At 45.3% G+C, this 14446-nt stretch overlaps 1 protein-coding gene across 1 annotated transcript; it reads left to right on the top strand.

The window, feature by feature from the left end:
- The first annotated feature begins 10758 nt into the window (after positions 1–10758).
- On the top strand, positions 10759–13237 carry LOC306964805 (zinc finger protein PLAGL2-like). Its single transcript, XM_079558959.1, has one exon. The coding sequence runs from the start codon at positions 10920–10922 to the stop codon at positions 12054–12056; it is 1137 nt and encodes a 378-aa protein (XP_079415085.1). The 5' UTR covers positions 10759–10919; the 3' UTR covers positions 12057–13237.
- The last annotated feature ends 1209 nt before the right edge of the window (positions 13238–14446 follow it).

Raw genomic sequence — 14446 nt, 5'->3', positions numbered from 1 at the left:
AGCATTGCTCTTTCATTTTCTCAGCTTTTTGGCCAGAAAACAGCATTTTGGGTGATTTCACCTATTTTCTACGGACGATTACTAAAGAATGGAAAGAGGTACAAACAAACTTTTTTTTAGCTGAAAGAAGAGAGTCTAATCTTTCTTTTGGTGGGTTTCGTGTTGACATAGACCTAGACGTACATTTTCTGTGGGTCTTGAAAAAATAGTCAAAATCCTGAAAAAACTCTGGCAGTGGGGAACTCTCTGATTTGGAAATGGCTGGTAGTCAATGAGTTAAAAGGAACAGAACCTAATTCTAGTCACTGTGGCAAAAGAGAAAAGATTGTTAAGTCAACCTCTATGCAAGATCACAGTGAGCGTAAATCAGTGGGCAACTGAAGGGTGAAGTTCACAAGAAAGGTGCAAAAATACTTAAGTCATTAAGTTATTTGCTCTTAAGGGAGAGCACCGCCATATTGACGTCTCTAACTCAGGAGTTGAAATATCTACCCAACTAGCAATTCTGACAACCATTAATCCAAATTGAAATATGTCATCAAAATTAACTTTCCCCAATCCCCTTTACGTGTCTGACCTCATCTCCTTCAGTCCCTTGGTCTGGATCACGTGGAGGATTTGTTTGGGAGTCATCGGTGCATCGGAGAAGTTCTCCAGAACCTGCAAAACAGGAATCGGTTTAAGTTCAAACCAACAAAGAACGTCTGCAGTGTAGTAGGACTTAACCAATACCACTTTTTCTAAAACCAATACAAGTACTTGCCGATACCGAATACCAATACAAGTACAAGGCTTTTTCTTCAACACTTTTTGAAGTGAATAGACGGTTTATAGACAGCAGATTGGTTAGTAATTAGTTAATTTACCTTAAGTAAAATTGGCTACAATTTTAAGAGCAGTTATAGCAGAATTGAACAAATGCCATTTTATTTTTTCTTTATTTTTTGTTCAATATCATTTTTATTTTTTATTGCACTGTCCATCATAGACAGAACTGCCCATGTCCAAATGCTCCTCAATGCCTGTACTTTATTCATATCTATTTTTATTAAACAATAGTACTGAGATGGTTACTTTTCACCTTCTACAGCTCTGTGTGGATCTTCTCATGTGTTTATTTTTCGCACATTATGGACATGCTCAGTTGTATCTCTTTATTTTGAGCTATTTGGACTTTTTAGTCGCTGGGTTAGATTTTCAGATGAATAAGCCCCTGGGCATAAAACAGCGCAAGAGTCGCCAGAACTGCTAGCCGCGAGATAGCGGCTAGTTTAGCAACATTAGCATCATTAGCCTGTATGTTGTAAACACTGCAGACTCCACGCTGCAGCACAACAACATTAAGCTCAGGTTAAATCCAGCACAGACTCTGATTTAGGGAGTGTCGTCTGTAATAAAGTCAGCTCTATGTGGAATATTGGATTTACATGAAACTATTCTCCAGTTTGTTGTTATTTTCTCGCCTCAGCGGAGAGCTGTGCCCTGCAGGAGCGCCAGACACACGTCAAGTGGTATCAGTTTCTGGTATTGAGACCAGATTAATGAGTACGGGTATGAGCACAAGCATGTGGTATCGGGTTACCCGATACTGGTATTGGTGCAATACCCGATACTGGTATCGGTGCATCCCTACTTAACAGTATTACCATTTGAGAGACGATCAGAAGCACAACACATTCCATCAAACAAAAGAATGTCAATATTGAAAAGCAAACTCATGTGCCAATGAGCAGAAAAGACGTGTACAACTGCAGCGCAACACATGCAATAAAAATAGAAATGAAATTTCTGCCAGTTTGAATCAAATGTGATGCTTTCTGATGACATTTACCTACGGTTAATGCTTTTTAATGCCCCGCAGAAACTCAGAACAGTGTTAATTTCCTTTCGATGACATTTTGTTAAAAAGTTTTTTCAAAGTAACATTTTTGCTGACTAAAATTAGACTAAAACTTATAACAGATGTTTATGAGACTAAAACTATGACTGAAATGGCCAGATGTTTTCATTGACTAAAATGAACAAATACAAATGAAAAGAAGAGACGAAAATCATTAAAAACCTCCAGCTGAAAGAGCTTCACATCAAATAAATCCATTTCCTAAAGGAACAGGTCTGTGCATTGTTCATGTGAACTGTTAAACCGTTAAAACTAAATTCATCTGTGATTTAGTCGCCTAAATTTACATGGAATTTCAGTGTACTAAAACTAGACTAAACTCGAAAAGAATGATCACAAAAGTTTGACTAAAATGAAATGACATGTTTGTTTAAAGACTAATAGACTAAAACTAAATTAAAAAATGAAATTACACAGCTTCAGAACTATGTCTCCAGCAGCGTGCTCCAGATAAACTAAGGCTGCTGGATTATACTGTAGGAGTAAATACTTATTTTAAACATGTTTGAAATCCCTATTTTTAAGTGACTTCAACATTTTTGAGCGTAATATTCTTTGGAATCAAATTGTGACATCATAGCAGAGCAACGGGCAGAGCAACGGGCAGAGCAACGGGCAGAGCAACGGGCAGAGCAACGGGCAGAGCAACGGGCAGAGCAACGGGCAGAGCAACGGGCAGAGCAACGGGCAGAGCAACGGGCAGAGCAACGGGCAGAGCAACGGGCCAGCAGCATGGTAATAGAAGCCCAATGAGCTGCAGGTCTACACTCTTCTGTTTTGACACATTGGCCCTCATTTACCAACTTTGCGTACAAAAAGGTGTATTTGCGATATACACCAGAGGGTGGGTGGTATTTATGAACCTGTACCTGTACGATCCTCCCGTACGCACGAGCAGCTGATGATAAATGTGGCGACAAAAACTAGCCTCATTTGAATGAAACGCCCAAAAACATTCACGTATCAGGAGCCCAGGTGAGTCCCGGTGTCCCGGTACACGGGCGCGGGTGTCCCCGCGCGTTGTACAAACATGCAAAAAACACCATGAGCGTCGCTGCGGCCCGCTACCCAGATTCTAGTCTGGGGTCCGGTCGCAAGATGATTTTGAGACATTTGTCTACATTTCTTACATTGAATTTGAAGTATTTTTTTATTGAAAACATTTTAGTGAAATTAACCCGAATATAAAAATACAGTTTCCAAAACAAACATCATTAAAACATGCTTTAAATGTTTTGCACCTTAAAATTAATGAAAATGCTAATTAAATGTATTACAGAAAGGGGTCCCGGAGTTGTTGGCTGAATGATCTAGGGGGTCATGGCCTGAAATGTTTGGAAGTCCCTGGCAATAGACCAACATCCAATGACAAATATGTATATTTCTCAAAGAAACAGTAGAATTACTGACAGGACTCTCACTTCATGAATTCAGTTCTAAGACAAAAGACTGCAGCACAAACACTGGTATATTTGGGCTGCAAAACATGCATGAAAAGGACATTTTTAACTAAACATGTCTCGAACTACATTTTTGTGATATTTTACTAAACCATCTCAATACAGTACTCCACATTCCATTTTGTTTCTTCATCAAATTGCTTCAAAACAAGACTTAAAATTAACGAAATCACCAAAACAAAGCAAAAACGGAGAAAATCTTGAGTGTAAAACGAGCCCCATTTATGCATGTTATTATAGTGACATCTTAATACTTTATCATGTAAATTCATCACCTTTTGTTTCAAATCCCTGGCACTACATTGTCCCCATGTCTAATACGTGACCTTAAATGCACTTGAGGTCTGTAGTGTTATTCCTGCAGCAGTGTGGACCTCCCCCCTCCGTAACACACGCGTACAAAGGAATTTCAAATGGCATGATACACTCTCACGCACCATGTTGTGAGTGCGTAATGGCACCCGAACAACGCGACCGCGCGCCGCTTTGTAGCGTAGATCGATCTGATCTGTCACGGGCATAAAGAGGAGACTGGGACACGTGTGTAGGAGGTAATATTCGAGGCCACCTTGACTACAAACACCACGCCAGGCCGTTTGTGTTGTTCTGCTGCACTCCGCGGAGGGCGGAGGGTATATGCCTGCAGACCGGAGCGCGCGGAGGATTCACGACCGCACATTCACGACACTCTCATTTTATATGATTTTTTTTTTCCCCTGAGTTTGCAGCTATCGGTCTGACTATTATTATGAGGCTGTGGGCGAGTCGTCCTATTGTCGAGAGGTTGGCAGTTCACCTTTTCCTGCTATCGTTGTGTCCTTGGGCCAAACGCTTTACCCACCTCGCCTCCAAGTATCTGCGTACATTGGTGAATGAGAGGGGTGCCTTGATGTAAAGCGCTTTGAGTGCCTAAAGTAGGTGGATAAGCGATATACTGTATACCATTTATATAAACTACACTTGGCTCTATACAATTTACACGATGATGCTCTGGCACAAGCAAGGATTATTATCATTTTCTGAATTCTATGGGCTTTGCAAAACTTTACATCTACTTGATGGTTCTGGGATGGCTAGCGACAAGCAATTTGAGATGCAACATTACATTTAATTCAGATTATTAAATGAACATGGTTTTAAGGGCAATATTATGTAATCTGCATACGATTGTATAAAGTGGGACAAAAAAAAAACATAATATTTTCTGCATAACATCTCACACATCAAGAATGAAGCAGAGATTTGATCATTTTAATTGTAAATTTCAGCTTTTAATTCTAGGTTGTTTGCCCTGAGACCTGGTGCAACATATCTTGCACTTTGCGCAAAGTGAGCAACCAGATAAAAGAGCCAATTTCTCAAAAAACGACATGTTCCAGAATATTTATAGAGATTCAAACATTATTAAAGAGCCTCCTAAAATATATGCCACTCATTAAATAATGGATCTACGTTCTATTGTTTTTACTTGACCCTGCTCCTGCTCTTCCTCAGGTGTATTTCAACCCATTTAGAGGCCTACGGTTTTGTAATAAGGATCCAAACCTCACGTTTGAAACGTTTTTATAGAGAAAACGGTTGACTTTAGGCTCCTGACCTGGATTCAACAGCAGAGGACACCGAATCTGCGGGTCCATATGTGCAGCTGCTCCGGGCTGCAGTCCTCACCGCGGAGGGGGCTGAGCTGTAGCTTGGCTAATGTTAGCATACACAATCTAGGCTGCACCAGGCTCACCGTTTCAACACACAGCCACATTTAAACGCGGGACGGTCCAAACGTAAAGCAACATGTTGAATGATAAAGTGTCCGATATTTGCTGGACTGTTAAGCGCACTATGGTCAAACCGGATCCTATTAAAGACTGTAGCAAACAAAGGCATCTGAGCTGTAGGGGAGTGACATGCTAACGATGCTAACAAAGCTAACCGCGCTAACACTAACAAAACTGTGCATATTTTAACGTTCTTTTGGTGTTCTCCAGAGTGGACAGCAAACACACACTTCCACCCCATGGCTGCACAGTCTCTGGGGTGACAAATATGAACGAGCAGAATTAGAAACGGCTATTTCCGTCAGAGAAACCTAGCCGTGATTCGTGAGAGAAATAGCCAGCCCAATGTTGTTTATATCCCCGTGTAAACAAATCCCCCAACAATAGATCGTTTTAGATTCATTCAACGTTACCAATCGAGCTGCCTCAGCCCAGGTCCGCTCCTTCTTTCGTTTCTGTTTGTCCTTCATGTCCTCTTGTGTGTGTGTTGTTGCTGTTTCCAAAGCTAGCACTGCCTCTGCGCTGCTGGCACTGCGGAGCCAAGCGCTTCAAAGCCTCTGCTCTGCGCTGCGTCACCGTCGCGTCACCGCCGCGCCGCGCTCCGCTCCTCTCGCGTCTGCAAGCGGAACGGAACGCAGCAGCATGCAGGTCAAAGGGCAATACAACAGAGGAACAGCGTCCAGAATAAATGGAGCATTGTTCCAAAATAGTTTATTGATACTGGTAAAATGTATCATTATGTAAGATGGGCTAGACTCTAGAACATTATTTTAGGCCTCTTTCAGACCGCACGCGGATTCGTAAACAAATTGACTAGAATCACTCTAGGCAATCATTCGCAAGCCACGCTTCAAGTCGCGTCCTGTGGTTGCTTGGCTCTCTGCCATACTATTCCCTGTCCATTTCACGCAGGAAATTAGTCTGGTCACGGAGCAATTGGAGCAGTTTGAATGGGCGGGCCTAACGCGCGCAGATTGTCAGTGAAATAAACCAATTAGCGATTAGCGGATGTGACAACAGCTGTGTCCAATTCACAAAATATGAAGTTAATTTAAACTCACGCGGAGAACCCGGAGGCAAAATCCTTGACTACTTCATCCATGATTAGTTTTGGCTAATGTTAAGGGGGGTATTATGCAAACTCGACTTTTTCAAGCCTTACATCATGTTATTATGTCATTCCCTCATTAAAAACATGCCTGAAGTGTTGCCTTGGCACATTCACGTATTTTTGAGTAATCTGTAAAAAGTCTGATGGCGGCCATTTTAGGGATAGGTTTGCCTGAGTCCTCCTAGGAACGCCCCCACCTCCTGGAGACGCCTCCGAGCTTTCGTCACCAGCCGAGTAACCAACCACTGCTCCTCAGCAGAACCCCCTCCCCACTGATGCCACAGACAGCGTGTGGAGGGGGCGTGTCGGAAAGGGTCAGAGGTTCTTAAAGAGACAGAGGCCTATTTCAAGACATTCACTACAGCCATTTTGAGAGAGCAATATTATACAAGGCAGTTATTCTAATTTACTGCATTTACAGACCAACAGAAGGTCATCATTGTAGTGTGCTATAGACAGGGGCTATGTGATTGAAAAAAGCATTATACCCCCTCTTTAAATGTCCACCACTGTGGTACAGAAAGCCTTGTTACTTCTGCGATCATGGTGTGGAAAGGGCGAAAGGCTACGGCGAAAGAAAAGAAAGCTTTAAATCATGTTGTCTGCTCTGCCAGTAGGACAGTGGTGGAAAGTAACAAGTAAAAAGTACAAGTACTTTTATTTTACTTAAGTATCATCATTAACCTGGCTAACGCCATGCTGCTGTGTGTGCTCGAAACATTTGGAACTGCACAGCAGCCTGGGGACCATGGCCGAAATTTTCGCATGGATTTGGGAACCAATCACAGAACGAGGAGGGACGGCAAGACGATGACGAGCTATTCAATATACGGAAGCTTGTAGTTTATTTACGGATTAAAAAAAAAAAGTTTATTTACGGATCAAACATGACAGCAGCAGACGCGACGCTATTTTTCGATCAAGCTTTAGGCCGTGTTCTAAATAGTTTAGCTCGAATGTTTACAGCAGATACGATTGGCTGTGGCCTCGTGCAGACGCATGATAGACATTCAGCACAATAAACGACTATGGACGATCATAAACCACACCTCTCCTACGAGAAAGTGAATTGGTGTCCCCAGACTAAATATCACTTGTGATTTTAGTCTGGTGTTAGCCAGGCTAACTTATCATACTTTTTACTTTTCCTTCACTACATTTTAGAGCCTGTATCTGTACTTTCTACCCCACTACATTTTTAAATTGGGTTAAAAGTTTAAGTATTTTGTTTTCAAAGTGACTTGGTTTAGTCGCAGTTTAGACTTGGTTTAGTGGTTTGCTCCTTTAGAACTAGTTTAGGGGTATGGATCTGGGGTAGACTTGACTTACTTTAGTTTAGTTTAGTTTTTGACCTGAGTTACTGCTTTATGAATATATTGAGTACTTCTTCACCAGTGTTTTTCAATCACTGTGCCGTGGCACACTAGTGTGCCGTGAGATAATGTCTGGTGTGCCTTGGGAAATTATGCAATTTCACCTAGTTTTCTTTTTTTTTAAATAAATTACATTTAAATAAATACATTTCTTTTACATTTTCTGCTGCTGGTGTGCCTCGTGATTTTTACAATGAAAAATATGTGGCTTGGCTCAAAAAAGGTTGAAAAGCACTGTAAGTCTTATACCACTGCAGTAGGACCATCGATGTGGAACGTTCTGTCCTTGAGGACATTTACAAACAAAGACTTATGTCTCGGGCATTAGCAGGACCCACTGCATCCTGCAGGGACCTGTTTGAACTTCTCTCCTCTGGGAGGCGCTATCGTGCTATTAACCCTTTAAGTGTGATAATACAGACGGATCGGTGCGGTGTCAGCAGTGATGCGGTTGCTGTATCGGTCTGTCGTGGTGAAGAGGAAGCTGAGTCGGGGGCAAAGCTCTCGATTTACCGATCGATCTACGTTCCCACCCTCACCTATGGTCATGAGATTTGGGTAATGACCGAAAGGACGAGATCGTGAATACAAGCGGCCGAAATGAGTTTCCTTCACAGGGTGGCTGGGCGCACCCTTCGAGATCGGGTAAGGAGCTCAGTTACCCGGGAGGAGCTCGGAGTAGAGTCGCTGCTCCTTCACGTCGAAAGGAGCAGCTGAGGTGGCTCGGGCATCTGTTTCGGATGCCTCCTGGTCACCTCCCGCGGGAGATGTTCCAGGCATGTCCTAGTGGGACAAGGCCTCGTGGAAGACCCAGGACACGGTGGTGGGACTATTTCTCCGAGCTGGCCTGGTGTCGCCTTGGGGTCCCCCCAGAACAGCTGGAGGAGGTGTGTGTGGATCGGGAAGTTTGGGCATCTCTGCTGAGGCTGCTGCCCCCGCGACCCGGCCCCGGATAAAGCGGAAGAAAATGGATGGATGGTGTGATAATACAGTCTATGGATAAGCGCCGCCACAGAAGCTTCTTTCCACAAGCTGTGATGTCTTTGAATGGTGCTTCATTACCATGACTTTTTACCTTTTAATTGCGTTTCACAAATTACGTTTTTAAACTGTATTGTAACCTCTTTTAACTTAACTACGTGGCTTGTTTGTCTTTTTGTGTTATGAATCAATGTTTGACAGTGCACTTTGAGCTACTTGCACCTTTTTTTCTAATGTGGTTTTATACTGCAAATGCCAAATAAACTGAATCTGAAGTGAATTACTATTATTATTATTACTACTACTACCACCAGAAACCTTTCCTTAAAGCCACACCGCGTAGAATCCATCCATCCATCCTTTTGTGACAAGTATTTTCCTCATTGAAAAATATTCAAATATATGTCTCCAGCTCGTCTCAATGGAGATGTCGACTGAAGGCAGCAGAATTTAAGATTTCAATTCTTCTTCGATTACACACTGCAAAAATAGCATTTTCTGTGTCGAGCTGGTCATTAGGAGCATGTTTTTTACTGATGGCACCAGTATGTCCAAAATGTTCCGCAGTGTGCCTTTAAGCACAACATCCCGATTAGTGAGAAGAATGAGTTTATAAGTACGTTTCAATACTCCATTGGCACGGTGGCGCACGGTGGCATGGCGCACCAACCCAACGCGCACGGACTGCACGGGGAAGGGGGGGGGGGGTCCGTTCTCGCGGGGAGTGACGTCATTACCCAGAATGCCCTGTGCAACACCGCGCTCAGCAGCAGCAGCCCCTCACAGCACCAGCCCCAGCTCAGGCCCAAGCCACAAACAACCGACAAAGTCAACCCAAAATGCGTGCGCGGAGCCGGGCTGACGGCTGGACGGCCCCTGGCTCTCTGGCTCTCCTGGTGAGTAGCTCCGTGCCGTTTCCTGCGGCCCAAGCGGCAGATGGAGCAGCTTTTGTGGCTGTAAACAGAGTTAGCTCCCGCAGCGCAAACTCCTGCACAACTTGGTGAACCGCTAGTCTTTGGGGAGAGCCGGACTGACTTGATCAATTGCACCTGTGAGCAAAAGTCAGGCCAAAGTAGCGGCAAATATTAGACATGCGACGGTTTAACGACGCTATAAAGGTCATATATTTGAACAGAAAAACTTGTAGCACCGACCCCGAGGTTGGGGGGTGGGGGGGCGGACGGAGCGGCCATAGTGCAGCAGGTCCGAGCGACCTACGGCTCATGGCGCATTCGCTTCGTGACAAATACAAACCCACGCGAACAGCCCTGCTCTAGTTTGTTCCATCATTTACACCCGCAACAGAAGCGTAAAGAAAAAGTGTAGCTTCTTTGCAGCGACAGGCCACTAGATGGCGCTAAGAGCTGTGCACGGCCCTCGTTCCAAAGCGTGTTCATCAGGGGTGGCAAATGGCTGTCCGCGCTGATAAAACATCTGAGGGTCCGTCCAAACCCCACCTTTCTGCACCCCCTGTCTTTAAACTAGGGGAGTAGGTACATGCAGGACACATATCCTTCACTAGTATGTGCTCTGAAGTCCACACTGAACATGTTAAAGTATAATGGTGCCATAGCATTTTAAGTTCACTGAAGCCTGTAAACCAGAGTTGGGCAAACTGCGGGCTGTGGGCCAGATCCGGCCCTCCAAGTTTGTCTGGCCCTTAACTCTCTGAGCACAATTTATGTTTTTTTTTCCACGCTGAAATACATAGCAGTGTATCGGAGGCACCATCCCCTGCCAGAGAGGGCTCAATAGCTCTATATTTTTCCATTGTATTTATTTATTTATGTCAAAAGTGACAACAACACTGCTAAGTCAATGCAGTTTGAATGAAAAGGAGCAGAAAGAAGACTAATCTTTATCTGCCCCTTTGTTAACTTTACATTAGTTCTGTTATTCTGCAATGGGAGAAAGTTGAATGGAATTAAGTTCAAGTTATCATTGGTGCGGCCCTTTGGCTCCATTCAGGCTACTCATGTGACCCTGTGTAAATATTAATAGCTCACCCCTGCTATAAAGTAATTGCTATATTTGTGTGTTTTTAGAACTGTACGCCTGTGGAACTGCCTTTGTGAGTCCACACGCTGCTGACCTGTCCCCTGGCCTGTCTCCTGCCACACACAACTAACCTGCCACTCGTGTCACTGTCCTGCCTCCTGGTCCTGGCTGTTGTTATGGCAACAGCTCTCAGAGAAAGCGTTTGGTTCTCAGAAGCTTCCTCCCCACAGAAGGACCCGGCCCTTGCCCCTGCCCCTAACAGCCCCTGACAGAGGAGTATGAATGCATGTGCTCGATACAGTGTCCGGCTCTTGGGATTGAAGCATGTTTAACCCACAGAGCCATCTAAGGGGCCCCCAAGAGGAGGGCCCACCAGAGGAGGGCCGCCAGCGCTTTCACTGTCAGGAGTGTGGCAAACAATATAACACACAGCTGGGCTTTAGGAGACACCTGGTGGCAGCACACGGCACTGCAGGGGCCCCACTGTGTCCCCAGACCCCTCCCTCTCTGCTAGAACAACTGGGCAGCCACACTGACCGGCCCCCTCCTCCAGAGGGCAGTGCTGTGGTGCCGGTCAGAGAGAGGAAGTACTCATGTGAGCGCTGCGACCGGCGTTTCTACACCCGTAAAGACGTGCGCCGCCATGCCGTGGTGCACACGGGCCGCAGGGACTTCCTGTGCCCTCGCTGTGCCCAGCGCTTCGGCCGCAGAGATCACCTGACCCGCCACCTGAAGAAAAGCCACGCCCAGGAGCCCGGCCTCATGACCCCGCCCCCTGCTCCTGTCACTCCTGTGGCCACGCCCACCACTGCCCTGTGTCCAGTGAAGGAGGAACCTACAGCCAGGACCTGTGATATGGGCCCCCTGCCTAAAGAGCCCCTGGACCCCTTCTGCAGGGACATGTACAGCTCCTACTCCATGGCCCCCCCTCACGGCCTGACACAGGCCGCGCTGCCCTCAGGGATGGGCCGCCACGGGCCGTCTCAGCCACCGCTGCCCCAGCCGCCCCTATCGCAGCAGCCCTACAGCAGCGTTAGCAGATACCAGCACCCATCTACCTCATACCCGCGCACCGAAGTGGACAGCTTCCTTCTGGATCTGCAGAGCGCGCCCCCTCCCCACCTCAACAGTAGCTCCCCTCAGAGGGAGGGCCTGACCGAGAGCTCCACGGAGCTGTCCTGTACCACTAACCTACTGGGCTTCCTGCCGTTCGGCCTGCCGCCCTACAGTGCCCACATGGGGATGGGAGGTTTAGTCATGAACTACCCCCCTTCTAGCTCCTCCTCACCCTCGCCCTCTGCCGGGCTCACCTCTCAGGCTCCAGGGCCCTTCTTCCTGCAGCCTACTCAATCCCAAGTGCCCCCAGCGGCTGGAAGCCACAACCACAACCAGCTACCTCAGGCCTATGGGGGCTCCGGCCCCTCCAGCGCCCTACCTCACTATTACCAGGCCTTTCAGTGAGGCCCGCACATCTACAACCAACACCTCACAGTATTACCTCAGTGTTACAGCCACGAGCCACAACACCTCCCAGGGGGACCTCCAGAGGGACCTCCAGAGAAGGCACTTACCTCCTAGAGCACTCCTGCTCACTCAGCCCAAACTGAAGGCCACTATAGACGGACTAAGGCCAAAGTCTGATGCTGGGAATGCAGTGGTTTGCCCCATAGACTGAAAAAAATTAAATAATTTCAGCTGATTTGACAGATTTGAACAAGAGATGCACTTCCTTTCCTTGGCCTGTTGGCTCTACCTTCTAAAGGTCCGAACTCTCCCGTGGATGGATGACAGTGACTTCTCTGTGGTAGGCTGGCTTTGGCAGCTGTTCCAGACCTGCTCCTGTTGTCCATGGCCCATTTCATATGGACATATGTTTGAGCTGTGGATTGTTTCTCAGATTCAGAAGGCACTAGGGGGCAGCACACTCCACTGGAGTGGGCGGTCGTACCTCGCGGTGCCTTGGTGAGGGTTTTGAAGGCCTTACACTTGCCCCTTGTGCCTCATCAGGTTTAAGCACTTAACACTTGATCTATCTGCAGTTACACTTGTTATTCTTACTCTTTGAGTATAGTTATTTTTGCTATTAGATTGAAAGTACAACGGTAGCTTTTAAAAAGATGTTTCTATAGCTACAGTAATGTTTTAGACATGTTTTCTACCTCTACCTCCATGACGTATAATATTTAATCTCAAATCAATAGGTTTTGAAATATGTAACAGTTGAGCAGTGTTGACATTTTAGAAGACGCTCAAGTGTGTGTATTGGACATGGATCTTTGTACCTTTGACTACCTCAGAACCAAGCTGCTGACTCCCTCAGAACGTCTGCCTTCGCCTGGGAGGAGCAGGCTAAGCACAGCGGCTACATTTGAGCCTTTGTTGTAACCGAAAAGGGTTTTTTCTACTAGAACTCAGCTAATAATATTTTTAATTTCAAATGAAACTGTTGGATTGGGAGTGATTCACTCAATGCCTTGGCGTCCTTAGATCTCGGATACTAACAGTAGCGTGACCTGTGTGTAGCCTGTAGTCTAAAGTAGGATGTCCCATCCTGGACATTTGTAGCTCCGCAGGGTTGTTTTATGATTGACTAGACTAGAACATGGAAAAGGGCATTTCAACTGCATCTGAACTTCAATAAAACTGCCTTTTTGACACCGGCGTCTGCAAGTTTCTTTATAAACGTAACCAAGTAAAACCATTCACGTACAGTATGAATCAAGTCGGAGGCATTTTCTCACTGCATAGATCTGGGTAATCTTTTTCCAGTTGGGATCTGTGTTCATTACTCACTCTTCAAACATTGAGGTAAACCGTCCAAAGACACCCACATTAATTTTATATTGGCAAAGTCCAATAGTGTGCGATAGTGCTGTCCTATTTATGTAGAAGGTTTGAGACCTTTAGTGAAGCAGTTTACCAAGTCAATAGCTGGTTGATTAACATTTTAAAGCCACACTGAACAGTCCAGGTAAAATGTTGCTATTTAAAAGGTGCACTATGCAACTTATGAAAAAAATAAGTTTATATTCGTACGTATTTGTCCTTTCAGTGACCTGTAGCTGTATGGATGATTAGCTTGGAGTTTTGCGTTCCATCCCAGTGGCTCTTATGATGCTTCAGGATCAATTTTAGTTTCATTTTTATGGTTTCTGGTAGGGTTTTGGAATGGAATGTGTACATGGATATGGTTCAATAAAAATAATTGATCCTGGAGCATCCTACAGGCCATCGGGATGGTAAGTAAAGGCGCCATGCTAACCCCCCCCAAGCATCCGCTGGGTCACTGAAAGGTCAAATACGTATTAACTTTTTACATAAAAAGTTGCATAGTGCACCTTTAAGATACACTGTGAAACTCCACACATAAGGCAGCAATACCAAACGATACCTCTGAAAAAGGCTGGTTTGGAAGGGGATTCAATTTATTTAAACTCATGGACAACCTTTTGAAGATTTCTGGAGGTTCTTAGCTTTCAAATGGGCAGCACGGTGGTGCAGTGGTTAGCGCTCGTGCCCCAGAGAAGGTCCCGGGTTTGATTCCCACTGGACGGGGCCTTTCTGTGGAGTTCACATGCTTAAAACATGTACAATAGATTCCCTTCTGGGGCCAGGACTCCCCTAAAAACAGATTCCAAAACTCAGTGGGATGTTCCTAGTTCAATAAAGGTCAAATCAATAAAATAAAATGAGGTTAGATAGACATGCCCACATATTGGGTTTGTGTTTGCAATATACAGCTTAAAGGGACTAGCCTGGCTAACACCTGATATTTAGTCTGGGGACACCAATTCATTTTCTCGTAGGAGAGGTGTGGTTTACGATCGTCCATAGTCGTTTATTGGGCGCTA

Source organism: Gobius niger (genome assembly GCF_951799975.1).
Source record: "Gobius niger genome assembly, chromosome: 6".
Taxonomy (NCBI): Eukaryota; Metazoa; Chordata; class Actinopteri; order Gobiiformes; family Gobiidae; genus Gobius; species Gobius niger.
This window is presented reverse-complemented; position numbering and strand designations above follow the sequence as displayed.